This window comes from Ascaphus truei, chromosome 4 (genome assembly GCF_040206685.1).
Source record: "Ascaphus truei isolate aAscTru1 chromosome 4, aAscTru1.hap1, whole genome shotgun sequence".
Classification (NCBI taxonomy): Eukaryota; Metazoa; Chordata; class Amphibia; order Anura; family Ascaphidae; genus Ascaphus; species Ascaphus truei.
The window spans coordinates 29,824,289-29,837,751 of record NC_134486.1 but is presented as its reverse complement, the minus strand read 5'-3'; the positions used below and the strand labels follow the sequence as shown (position 1 = coordinate 29,837,751).

The following is a 13,463-nucleotide window of genomic DNA, read 5'->3' as shown; positions in this document are numbered from 1 at the left end:
TGTCACTCACTCCGTCGCCACTATAAACGCAGCCTAAGAAGAAGGCAAGAGTCACTGTATGCTCCTGCAAAGTGACAATTGCCATTAACCTCTCTGGCAGCAAACAGGTTAACATAAATATATTTTACAAATGGGGATAGCGCTTTGAAGCTTCAATGAGGAGAATAGTTCTGCTCCCCTATTACAATAGTTGGGAAATAGATAATGGTGGTGTCCCGGCTTGAATCTAGAGATATACACACTATCAAAGAACAACAAGATCCTTAGAGCTGCCACACTTTAGGTACCCCAAAAGTACATAATAAAGTGTATTAACAAGAATTATATTCAAAAATAGGCAAAAAAAATTAGGGGGAACACATGCAAAATCGTTGCAAGAAAACAATAGGTGTGTGTGTGTGTGTGTGTGTGTGTGTGTGTGTGTGTGTGTGTGTGTGTGTGTGTGTGTGTGTGTGTGTGTGTGTGTGTGTGTGTGTGTGTGTGTGTGTGTGTGTTGCAGTTGGTTATAAACGGGAATGTAATGCTCTATAATTCACTTGTGGTGGTTTATCCCACTGCGGGGATATATGATCTGGATGCTGTACATTAGGTTGCGTTTATAGCGATATCGTGTGCCGCGAGTACAAATCTGTAGAAGTCACGAGGGTGGCCAGAGTACGCGCGAGCGCGATGCAGAGCAACTGCGCGGCAGAAATTTGAAGCTACAAATGAATTTGGGGGTTTTCTTGCGCGCCAGGTGAGCGGTTCAGCCAATGAGAACAAACCAGCCTTGTGACGCCTCCCCATCGCCTCAGACGTAAAGTGCAGGGATTGCTCGAGCGGTAGGCGCGCGCCTACTATAATTTCAGCCTTAGTGGCTGCTAACTGGGAGAACTCACAAAAGTCACTGGTTAACGGGATCACTCCTAGAGTGGGACATTTGGTCATGGCCGTCTCTGTGACCAAGTCCCTGCCGGCATTTGGCTGCCGGGGGGCCCTCCGCCACAGCCACTTCTATGAGAAGGTACGTTTTAGGGTTGGGTGGATAACTTTCGGGGTGTTAGGGTTGGGTGGATAACTTTATGGGTGTTAGGGTTGGGTGGATAACAACGGGTGTTAGGGTTGAGTGGATAACTTTACGGGTGTTAGGGTTGGGTGGATAACTTTATGGTGTTAGGGTTGGGTGGATAACTTTCGGGGTGTTAGGGTGGGGTGGATAACTTTCGGGGTGTTAGGGTTGGGTGGATAACTTTCGGGGTGTTAGGGTTGGGTGGGATAACTTTACGGGTGTTAGGGTTGGGTGGATAACTTTCGGGGTGTCAGGGTTGGGTGGATATACTTTCGGGGTGTTAGGGTGGGATGGATAACTTACGGGTGTTAGGGTTGGGTGGATAACTTTTGGGGTGTTAGGGTTGGGTGCATAACTTTTGGGGTGTAAGGGTTGGGTGGCTAACTTTCGGGGTGTTGGGGTAAAAGTTTTTTAGGGTAAGAGGTAGCATTAGTAGTAGGGGTTAAGGTTAGGGGGTTTTAGGGTAAGGGCTAAGGTTAGTGACTTACCTTGGTGGTGACGTGACCGGTGGCGGAGGTTCACTGATGGTGAAACGCCGGCCGACATTTGGTCGCGGCGAGACGGCAGCAACAGATGTCCGAGAGCAGGAGTGCGCAAACTGGGGGGCATGACATTTTCCTGGGGGGTGGGGGGAGTGCAGGCAGGGGGCGCAGGTAAAAAAGTTTGTGCCCCCGTGTCCTAGAGGGATTAAAGTCAGCCTTTATTATATAGTTCAGAGAAAATGGTAGTATAGTTAACTACTCTAAAAGTCGTTTTGGATGGAGCCAATGTGGTAGAGAATTCACCTAAGGAATTGTCTGTATTTTCACCCACAGACTGGTTATAAAATAGATTGTAAAAACGGGAGTAATCTATAAAACGCTTTATTTTGTATTTTTTTTAGTATTTCCATGTTTTTTTTTTTTTAAACGTTTTACTTGATTTAATATATAGACAGGCTTTACAACTCCTGCATGTGTATGTCCCGAGAGTTTGTAGAGAGCCAATCCTTTCTTGTGTTGTCTTCATTTTTAAAGGGCTGTGTGCTACAGTAAGTCTTTTACATTCTTAGACTTCCTACTGACTATTGTTGAAGTTGCTTTTAACACTTCCTTTAGATCACTATTAGAAAGGATGTGCCATTGTTTTTTGTAGATAGTTTGTCACTGAATTGTAAGGTCCTATGAAGCTGAATTGTGTTCTCTCTACTTTCTTTTTTCTTATGCAGGAGATGATTCCTTTACTTTTTAAAGCAGCAGTCCAAGCCCGCCTTTACCCCCTTTTAATATGCGCATCAATACAATTCACACAATAAGTAATTAGCTAAGTTGCCGATCGATCTGTTCTCCTGTGATCGATCGGCGAGATTCGGCCCGGGGGTTCACTAAATGGCTGTAAGTACAGCAGAAGAGGACCAAAGATGCAAAGTTCTGTGGGGAAGATCATGTAACCAGGCTGTCACTAGATAATAATAATAATAATAGCATGTTCTTGTATAGCGCTGCTAGTTGTACACAGCGCTTACAGAGACATTTTTTCAGCACCGGTCCCTGCCCTGTGGAGCTTACAATCTATGTTTTCTGGCGCCTGAGGCACAGGGAGATAAAGTGACTTGCCCAAGGTCACAAGGCCGACACCAGGAAATGAACCAGGCTCCCCTGCTTCAAGCTCTCAGTGCCAGTCAGTGTCGTTACTCACTGAGCCACTCCTTCTCCTGATACAATTGGTGCACTGCTAGAGAGAGGGCAGGGCTCACAAAGGGGTGTGCCAGAGCTCGTTTCAGAAGAGTGAGGGAATGTGACTTTGTAAATGGTTGCTATAGAAACAAAAAAAATGCTTGTTACCTTATAATGCATTAAAAATGTAATTCAGAGTTGTTTTAAAAAAAATCCTACAAGTATTTTCTCATAGTACAGAACTGATTTATTTAAAAAAAAAAACACATGTCGGATATTGCTTGGTCTGCAGCTTTTAAAGGGCATTCTGGTATGCTTTTTTTGATGTTATGGCTGTATCCATTTCTCATTAGGTCAACCTGTCTTTTTTTTCAATTCACATAGGTCAGAGCCAGCGCCTTCGAATTCTATGGAACTGTCCTGTTGCAATGCTCCTGATGAGTACCTGTGGATGGTAGCTGTTTGTTCCAGTGTGGTGTGTACTGTAGTACATAGGTTACCTAAATCATCCTATACAATATTTTCCCGTTTTACTTGAGGTTAATTTCAGGTTGTCGGTATTGGCATTCAATATTTATATGAACTCGGGGAGTAGGAACTCTCTTTTATATACAATAGGACCAGAATACATACTACATAGTTGGCACGGAGAAGGGAGTGGATACAACATCAACAACTCATTCTAAGCACTATAAACTCTTCCCCTATGCTCAGACTCTTAACCCACTCAGTGCCGAGCCATATTTAATAGGCTGCAACTATATTAGCTGTATCTAATCATCAGCTACACTTGTGAGAGACATATCTAATAGGCTACAACTACATTAGCTGCATTTAATTATAAGCTACATGTTGTGAATCGTCTTTACTGTGATCAAATACTAGTTAAAAAATATTTTTATTTTATTTAGTATAAACTTGCCAGTGTTTGAGGCCAATACCAACTAACTATATACCAATACTAATCCACATCTAATTTGACTTGTAATATCACTATCTCCACATCTAATTTGACTTGTAATATCACTATCAGGACAGTACCCTAGAGCTAGGTAACCAATTCAGTTAGTTAACTGGGGAAAGTATTATAAACCAGAAAAGACATACAATACACAACGTCTCTATTTCTGTGTAAAACCCATGTGACGTTGACGATATACTCTACCTGCCCTGATACAAGAGATATATTAATACTCTCTCTGCCCTAGTAAGAGTCCTCTATCCTGAGATTAATAAGGGAGGCTATCATCTGTTATGCCCTAAAGATATACAAAGCATTTGGCTTCCATATAGGATAAAACCGGTCCTGTTACCCAACTTGTCGTTAAACTCTTACCTCTCAATACATCTTGCAATAAGCAACTAATATCTAACAAGATGGACTCTTGACAAAGTGATAACCAGCCCTGATTTATTTAAATCAACCAGTTATTAAAAACTGACATCTTTATTTTTCTGATGTGGCATGTATTCGAACATGTATATCTATAACCCCAAATTGTTATCTATTTAGCAAATACACTAACTACATATATAGAAGCAGACCGTTCCTTTTATTTTATATATATATACATCTATCTATCTGAAAACCAGTCCTGTTTTTGCTTTTTATATATCCATATTAAGATGATGCAGCGATCAAGACTCAACCTCATTATACTGTGGGATCACCCACCATAGAACTTAAAGGGGTGTCAGTTGATGATTTTTTAAATTTATTTATAGCATGTTTTACCAGGAAGTAATACATTGAGAGTTACCCCTCGTTTTCAAGTATGTCCTGGCATAGAGTTAAGATGATAATGCATGGTTACGAATAGTTACATAAGTGAGCAGGGTATACATTATATACAAGACATAGCATGCACAGTTAGAGATAATATATATATTATGGGCGTATGTGACAGTTACAGACCAGATAAAAATGTGAGACAGGTTTAGTTTTGAAAGAACTTAGACTGGTGGTGGATGTGAGAGTCTCCGGTAGGTTGTTCTAGTTTTGGGGTGCACGGTAAGAGGAGGAGGAGCGGCCGGATACTTTGCTGAACCTTGGGACCATGAACAGTCTTTTGGAGTCAGATCTCAGATGATAAGTAAAGTCTGGCAACTTTTATTTACCTGTTGTGTCTGTGCTTGTTTGCAATTTTTTCTATTTTTGAATATAATAAAAAAGTTAAGTCTTAACAATACAATAATTTCAAATGGATTTGAGTGCTTTAAACAAGCTCTTCTCTTGCTTTTGCAAGTCCTTTCTCCTTAGGCCCCAGGACATAGTGCACTCAGCGTCGCTGAGCTGGGCTGTGCCGCGCTGAACAGATGCACAAAGCCCCTGCATCTGTAATCAGCGCGGCTATAGTTTCTCCCTTCGCATGCGTGCTGATGCGTGCGGAGGAAAGGAAAAACTTCCCCGAGAGCGGCAGGTTTGAAATTTGTCGCTCGGGGAAGCGGAGGAGCGGTCACGTGACCGCTCCCATCCAATGGGGCTGCAGCCGGTCCGGCACAAGACAGGCAGCACAGAGGTGGTGTGTGTGTGTGTGTAGGGGGGGCGAGCGGGTGATGTGCCACCTTCTGCCCGATCCCTGTGGCTGTCAGCCTGCGGGAGATGGAAGGGGGCTTGCGCCGCTGGGGGGGGGGGAGCGGGTGATGTGTCCCCCCTTCTTGCCCTGATCCTTGTGCCTGTCTCCCTGCCCGTGCGGGAGATGGAGGGGGGTTGCGCTGCCCCCGTGGGGGGGAGGGGGGGAGCGGGTGATGTGTCCCCCTTCTGCCCTGATCACGATGGCTGCCTCCCTGCCCGTGCGGGAGATGCAGGGGTGTTGCACGGCCGCCGGGGGGGGGGGGGGGGCGGGGAAGGGGTTGTGTCCCCGGAGCAGTGGTGGCAGCAAGGTGGTGTGAGTGTGAGTGTGTGTGTGTGATATATGTGTGTGTGTATGTGTAGACCTTTTTCTGAACCCTCCCAAAGGAACTACTGGTCACTGTACAACACCTGCGGCTCCAGGAGATCTGAGCCTCCGCTAGCTGGGAGCCTGGGGTAACACTTATCCACTTACTTAGCGCAGCGCCTCCACTTACCCAGGATCCCCGTGATGTAAGATTCCCCTGGGCAAGAAACATACAACACTTTAATGATTGTAACTGGTTTTACTGTATGATAATGTACGATAACCTTATACTCTATAATATAGCAATATAACCCTTAACGTATAACCTTAGTGGCCCAGCCACTCTCCATCAGGAGTAACGTGTCCGTCCCCTCACCATGTGCCCCACACACCGTGTCCATGTATGGTACTATTTAGTATAGCTCAGTTCTTTAACCACTCGCTCAGGTGTTCATAAAAAGTTTAGCCTAAGGCAGGATCAGCGCCTGTTGACTGGTGTTGGTGCACTTTGATGTTATAGTGCCTTCCGGTCACGGCGTGTGACCGGTACCCTCTTCGCAAAGGGTCAGATGAATCAGCGGTCTGCCTCCTGTATCTCAATGTCCAGCCATCTGGTCCCAGACGACTCGCCAGCAACCGCTCCGCACGCTTGTCCCTTTGTCCCTAGCTGTCCACACAGTAAGGGGTGATGCTCGCTCTCACTATAGGCCATCCCTGCAGCACAGCAACCTATGGTGACTTCAGGGAATACTCCCTAGGGCCTGCGGGGTAGCCCTGTCCTATGCAGGTGGGTCACTGCCCCCTGCACCCACACTACTCTCCCTTCACCTCCCGGGTCCCCTCTGACTAACTTCTCCCTAACCTCTGCAGCAAACGCACTGCACTCACCACTGAACCTGCAGCAACCCACTGCACTCACACGGAACCTGCAGCTACACTGCACACACACTGTGCCTTCTTGTCAGCTTGCACAGCACTGCCAGCTGTGCCACTGACAAGACTACACACTTACACCTAAGGGCAGGGTCCCTAACCTAGGGGGCCGTCCCTCAGTACTACCCACTACCCTGGTGGGGATTGGGGCCTGCCTGGGATCTGGGGAACCTTACCTGGTGCAGGAGCCACTTGCTTCCTACACCCTTCCTTCCCCTTCCTGCTCCCCAGCTCCAACTCCTTGCTCCAAAGCCCGGTGAAATGTATCAATTCCCCTGTCTGGGAATCCTGGGCCCCCATTGGCCACCATGAGGCACCTGGGGTCTCTCTCCCTATGCCTCATGGTACTTGTAGTCCCGTGGAGGCTGCTGTACCATTGGGGCCGCGTGCACACTTTCCCTGCGCATGCGCGAGTCCCTACTGGCTTCTGTGAGCCTTCTGCGCATGCGCGATCACTCCGCATGCGCGAGCACTTGCAATGGCCAGCCCCCGTTAGCCGGGTGCGCCACCGGGACTCTGAGCGCTCGGAGCGCTCCCTGCTCTGGCCCCCACCTTTGTGTTGTGCCGGCTGGTCCGTTGCTGCCTCCGGCGGCACCCGCGACCACTTGGCACTTCGTGAGGGGGATCTCTGGAGCTGAAATAATACCGGGGCTACATATGTATATGTGTGTGTGTGTATGTGTGTGTGTTTGTATATGTGTGGTGTATATATATATATATGTTGTGTATGTGTGGTGTGTGTGTATAAATATATATATATATATATATGTGTGGTGTGTATATATATATATATATATATATATATATATATATATATATATATATATATATATATATATATATAATGTATGTGTGGTGTGTATATATATATGTGTGTGTGTGTGGTGTGTGTGAGAAAAGCGTAAATAAAAAACACAGTCTGAGGTTATTTTGAAACAGAATAACACGTGAATTTATTCAAGTCAAGTACACAACGGAGACAGCTTCAAAACAAAAGCTCTCTAACAATAACACGATATGCCATATATTTATAGCCTAAAACCTAAAGCTCCACCCCTTTATGGGGGGGCTTGCAACGTCACTAATATTACCCTCATTTTGTAATACATAACAATACCAAAGCTGATGTCATTTTGTAATCTTATACTATATTAGTGAAAGCACTGTATGCCTGCCTGCCTGCCTGCCTGCCTGCCTGCCTGGATGTCCGGTGTCCCTAGGGGAAATCTCATTGGTCCCTTGGCCCCGCCCGCCCCCGCACACCTCTCATTGGCCTGAGGCGGAGTGACGGGCCAAAGGACACACAGGGAACACCACACACACAGGGACACACACACACACACAGGGGGACACACACACACACAGACACACAGGGACACACACACAGTGACAGACACACACACAATGACAGACACACACACAGTGACACACACACACACAGTGACACACACACACAGTGACACACACACACACACACACACACACACACACACACACACACTACATACATTAGCGGGGCTCACAGTGTTAGCAGCACCCGCGCGCACCTCCTCCTCTCCCCGTGTCTCCCGCGCTTTCACCCCGCCCCCCCCCTCCCCCGGCGCCGCTACAGTCAGTGGGACACACACACTATTATTACCCCTTCAGCACCCCCCCCCCACCCAGTGTCAGCGGCCGTGCGAGACCCCCCCTATATCTCCCACCTCTCCCCCCCCCACACACATATACATGCCCCCCCCTCCCCGGCGCTACAACTCACCCCCTCCCCGGCGGGGGAACAGCCAGTGGCCAGGCAGGCTGCCTCGCGGCGCCGAGTACCCAAGATGGTGGCGCCCGGGACACAGCGGGGGAGCGGCCCACAACACGCTGCCTCCCGCCTCAGATCCACGTGGGACCTGCCGGATGGGTGAGTGAGCGGCCTTCACCTCCCCTCCACCCCCCCCTTCACCTCCCCCCCCCCCCTCCACCCCCCCCCCCTCCCCTCCCTCAGTGTCAGTGTCTCCCCGATACCCCCCCCCCCCGCGCGCGCTACAGTCAGCGGGGGAGCGAGCGAGCGCCCGGGACACAGCGGGGGAGTGGCCCACAACACGCTGCCTCCCCGCCTCAGATCCACGTGGGACCTGCCGGACGGGTGAGTGAGCGGCCTTCACCTCCCCTCACCCACCCCTCACCCCCGATCACCTCCCCTCACCCCCCCTTTCACCTCCCCTCACTCCACTTCTCCTTCCACCCCCCTTCACCCTCCCCATTACCTCCCCCACCTCCACCCCCCCTCACCTCCCCTCCACCCCCCCCTCCACCCCCCCTTCACCACCCCCCCCTCCACCCCCCCCTTCACCTCCCCTCCACCCCCCCCTTCACCTCCCTTCCACCCCCCCCTTCACCTCCCTTCCACTCCCCCCCCTTCACCTCCCCTCCACCCCCCCTTCACCCTCCCCTCCACCCCCCCCCCCTCCACCCCCCCACCTTCACCTCCCCTCCACCCCCCCTTCACCTCCCTCCACCCCCCCTTCCCACCGCCTCCCCCCCCCTTCCCACCGCCTCCCCCCCTTCCCACCGCCTCCCAGCCCCCCTTCCCACCGCCTCCCAGCCCCCCTTCCCACCGCCTCCCCCCCCCTTCCCACCGCCTACCCCCCTTCCCACCGCCTCCCCCCCCTTCACACCGCCTCCCCCCCCTTCCCACCGCCTCCCACCCCCCCTTCCCACCGCCTCCCACCCCCCCCCTTCCCACCGCCTCCCCCCCTCCCCTTCCCACCAGCCTCCCCCCCACGCCCACCGCCTCCCCCCCCTTCCCTTCCCACAGCCCCCCCCCTTCCCCTTCCCACCGCCTCCCCCTCCCCCCTTCCCACCGCCTCCCCTCCCCCCTTCCCACCGCCTCCCAGCCCCCCTTCCCACCGCCTCCCAGCCCCCCTTCCACCGCCTCCCCCCCCTTCCACCGCCTCCCCCCCTTCCCACCGCCTCCCCTCCCTTCCCACCGCCTCCCCCCCCCTTCCCACCGCCTCCCCCCCCCTTCCCACCGCCTACCCCCCTTCCCACCGCCTACCCCCCCTTCCCACCGCCTCCCCCCCCTTCACACCGCCTCCCACCCCCCCTTCCCACCGCCTCCCACCCCCCCCCTTCCCACCGACTCCCCCCCTCCCCTTCCCACAGCCTCCCCCCTCCCCTTCCCACAGCCTCCCCCCCCCTTCCCACCGCCTCCCCTCCCCCTTCCCACCCGCCTCCCCTCCCCCCCTTCCCACCACCTCCCCCCCTCCCCCTTCCCACCGCCTCCCCTCCCCCCCTTCCCACCACCTCCCCTCCCCCTTCCCACCGCCTCCCCCTCCCCCTTCCCACCGCCTCCCACCTTCCCCCCCTTCCCACCGCTTCCCCCCCGTCCCACCGCCTCCCCTCTTCCCACCTCCCTCCCCTCCCCCTTCCCACCGCCTCCCCTCCCCCTTCCCACCGCCTCCCACCTTCCCCCCCTTCCCACCCGCTTCCCCCCCGTCCCACCACCTCCCCCCCCTTCCCCACCGCCTCCCACCGCCTCCCCCCCTTCCCACCGCCTCCCCCCCCCTTCCCCACCGCCTCACTCCCCCCCTTCCCACCGCCTCCCCCCCCTTCCCACCCGCCTCCCCCCCTTCCCACCGCCTCCCCCCCCTCTTCCCACCGCCTCCCCCCCCCTTCCCACCGCCTCCCCACCCCCCCGCCATCCCACCGCCTCCCACCCCCCGCCTTCCCACCTCCTCCCCCACCCCCCGCCCGTTCCCACCGCCTCCACCCCCCCGCCTTCCCACCTCCTCCCCCTTCCCACCACCTCACCCCCTCCCCCCCTTCCCACCACCTCCCCCCCTTCCCACCACCTCCCCCCCCTTCCCACCACCTCCCCCCCCTTCCCACCACCCTCCCCCCCCTTCCCACCACCTCCACCCTCCCCCACCACCTCCCCTCCTTCCCACCACCTCCCCCCTCCTCCCCCTTCCACCACCTTCCCCCTCCTCCCCCCTTCCCACCACCTTCCCCCTCCTCCCCCTTCCCACCACCTTCCCCCTCCTCCCCCTTCCCACCACCTTCCCCCTCCTCCCCCTTCCCACCACCTCCCCCCTTCTCTCCCTTTCCACCACCTTCCCCCTCCTCCTCCTTCCCACCACATCCCCCCCTTCCCACCACCTCCCCCCTTCTCCCCCTTCCCACCACCTCCCCCGTTCTCCCCCTTTCACACCTCCCCCCTCCTCCCCCTTCCCCACCACTTCTCCCCTCCCCCCCCGCTCCCCTTCCCCCCCCCCGCTCCCCTCACACACCTGCTGCCTCCCACCCCTACGCACCGACATCACTGACCCACCGCCTCACACCCTAGCAGGACCCCCACTCACATACAGCACTCACAACCCACGCGCCAGCCGCCGCCTCACACCCTTGCAGGACCCCCACTCACAACCCACGCGCCACCCGCCGCCTCACACCCTAGCAGGACCCACACTCACAGACAGCACTCACAACCCACGCGCCACCCGCCGCCTCACACCCTAGCAGGACCCCCACTCACAGACAGCACTCACAACCCACGCGCCACCCGCCGCCTCACACCCTAGCAGACCCCCACTCACAGACAGCACTCACAACCCACGCACCACCCGCCGCCTCACACCCCTAGCAGGACCCCCACTCGCAGACAGCACTCACAACCCACGCGCCACCCGCCGCCTCACACCCCTAGCAGGACACACGACTCCAGATTTTTACATCACTTATGGCACCAAAATATACATTGTACTGTGGTGTGGTTACAATAAACCATTTTTATACAACATCGTATTACATTTTCTTCCATCTTTCTTTTCAATATTATTATCCAACCTTTACAACAAACAGTCACCTATTGTTCCACGATTTATAAATAATACTACCTATTACGCATTTACATCCCGGCAACGCCGGGTCTCTCAGCTAGTACATAATAATACTGGATAACTGTCTGTCAGCTAAAAACCATTATGGGGTTAAATGTGATGTCAGTTCTGCCACTTGGCACATTGTATGAGAAACAGTTTATCTTAGACTACTAACGAGGCTTTCTCATAATATCTGGCCTGTTTACACTTTCAATTTGAAGCTGATTGGATGAGGAAAGATCAATAAATTCAGCTAAGAGCGAAAACATTCCATTCTCTGCTTCACACATTTGTTTATACAGAAATGAAACACAGAAATTAGACTCACAGAGACAATACAAGATGGCGTATTGAAATATTCACACAAAATGGCTTCATCCTAAATACTGTGTGTTGTTATGCCAGACCCCCTAATGTCTCAACTTTGTCATGTGTATATATATATATATGTATATATATATATATATATATATATATATACAGTGCTCGACAAATAATAATAACCACTCGCCCATGGCGAGTGGATTTAGGCCGCTGGCGAGCCGTGCTGCAGCTCTATCAATTACCCTGCTCGCGCCAAAATTTTCAAATTTTTTTTTTTTTTAATAAATAAATAATGCCTCTCCCTGATTTGTCTGACGCGGGGAAGAGGGCGGCTGGCAGCTCTGGGTCAGCCTCTCTCTCCCCCCTCCCCTGCCCCCGATCGCTGCCAGGGGCTCTGACTTCTGTCCCCATGGATGCAGCCGGTGGGGGCACGCGCGCTAGCAAAGTTAGCTGCTAGATCCAGCCCGTCCCCTTCCGGCCACGTTTCCCTTCGGGGGAGGATGTCCCCCGCATGCCCCCACATACTCAATTTCCCCCCCAATGCCCCCGCAGGCCCCTCGATGTTCCCCGCAGGCCCTCCAATGTCACCCACAGACCTCGATGTTCTCGCAGGCCCCCCCAATGTCACCCACAGACCTCGATGTTCCCGCAGGCCCCCCAATGTCACCCGCAGACCTCGATGTCGCCCGCAGGCCCCAGATACCCACCTTCCTCTGGTGAGTGGGACTCCCGGCTCCGCTTCTTGTAGTGTCTGTGTGTGTGTGTGTGTGTGTGTGTTCGTTCCATTCCTTGTAGTGTGTGTGTGTGTGTGTGTGTTCGTTCCATTCCTTGTAGTGTGTGTGTGTGTGTGTGTGTGTGTGTTCGTTCCGTTCCTTGTAGTGTGTGTGTGTGTGTGTGTGTGTGTGTTCGTTCCGTTCCTTGTAGTGTGTGTGTGTGTGTGTGTGTGTGTGTGTGTTCGTTCCGTTCCTTGTAGTGTGTGTGTGTGTGTGTGTGTGTGTGTTCGTTCCGTTCCTTGTAGTGTGTGTGTGTGTGTGGTGTGTGTGTGTGTGTGTGTGTGTGTGTGGTATGTGAGCTGGGGCTGCAATTCCACGGGAGCGTGATCAGGTACCGGGGGAAGGGGGATGCTCACGCACACTCACACCATCCCCTGCAGAGCTGGGGCCGCTATTCCGGGAGGCTGCAGTGGGCCGGGCCCGAACAGGTACCGGGGGGGGGGGGGGGGGGGACTCACACTACCCACTACCCACTGCAGAGCTGGAGCGGGAGGCTGCGGTGGACCGGCGCCGCCAGCGCCATGTCGGGCTGCCGGGTCCCAGATCTATTCCCCCCTGCAGCAGGCGCCTCGCTCCGCTCTTGCTGCGGCCTCCCGTTTAGGCCCCGCGGGGCGGTCGACGTGCAGGGAGAGTGAACGGAGGTAAGGGGGGGTGGTGATCAGAGATGGAGGGGGGGTGTACAGAGGTGGGGGGGGGGGGGTGAACAGAGGTGGAGGGGGGGGGGGGGTGTGAACATAGGTGGAGGCGGGGGGTGAACGGACGTAGGGGGGGAACAGATGCAAGGGGGAGACAGGCTGGACTCTGCTGGACTGAGCAGAGAGAGAGAGACTGGGGGGGAGAGGAGAGAGACAGGCTGGGGGGGCTGAATGCTCACAGGCAGTCAGTCACCCACCCAGTCACCCACCCAGGCACCAAGTCACCCACCCAGTCACCCACCCAGTCACCCACCCACCCACCCAGTCAGTCAGTCAGTCACCCACCCA

At 53.7% G+C, this 13,463-nt stretch overlaps 1 protein-coding gene across 1 annotated transcript in view; it reads left to right on the top strand.

Moving 5' to 3' along the window:
* The first annotated feature begins 925 nt into the window (after nt 1-925).
* The window catches only part of MIXL1 (Mix paired-like homeobox), a 107,913-nt gene continuing 95,375 nt past the window's right edge, over nt 926-13,463 (top strand). Inside the window, exon 1 of the mRNA XM_075594913.1 lies at nt 926-1,003. Coding sequence (XP_075451028.1) covers nt 926-1,003 — 78 coding nt within the window. The remainder of the gene's footprint in view (nt 1,004-13,463) is intronic.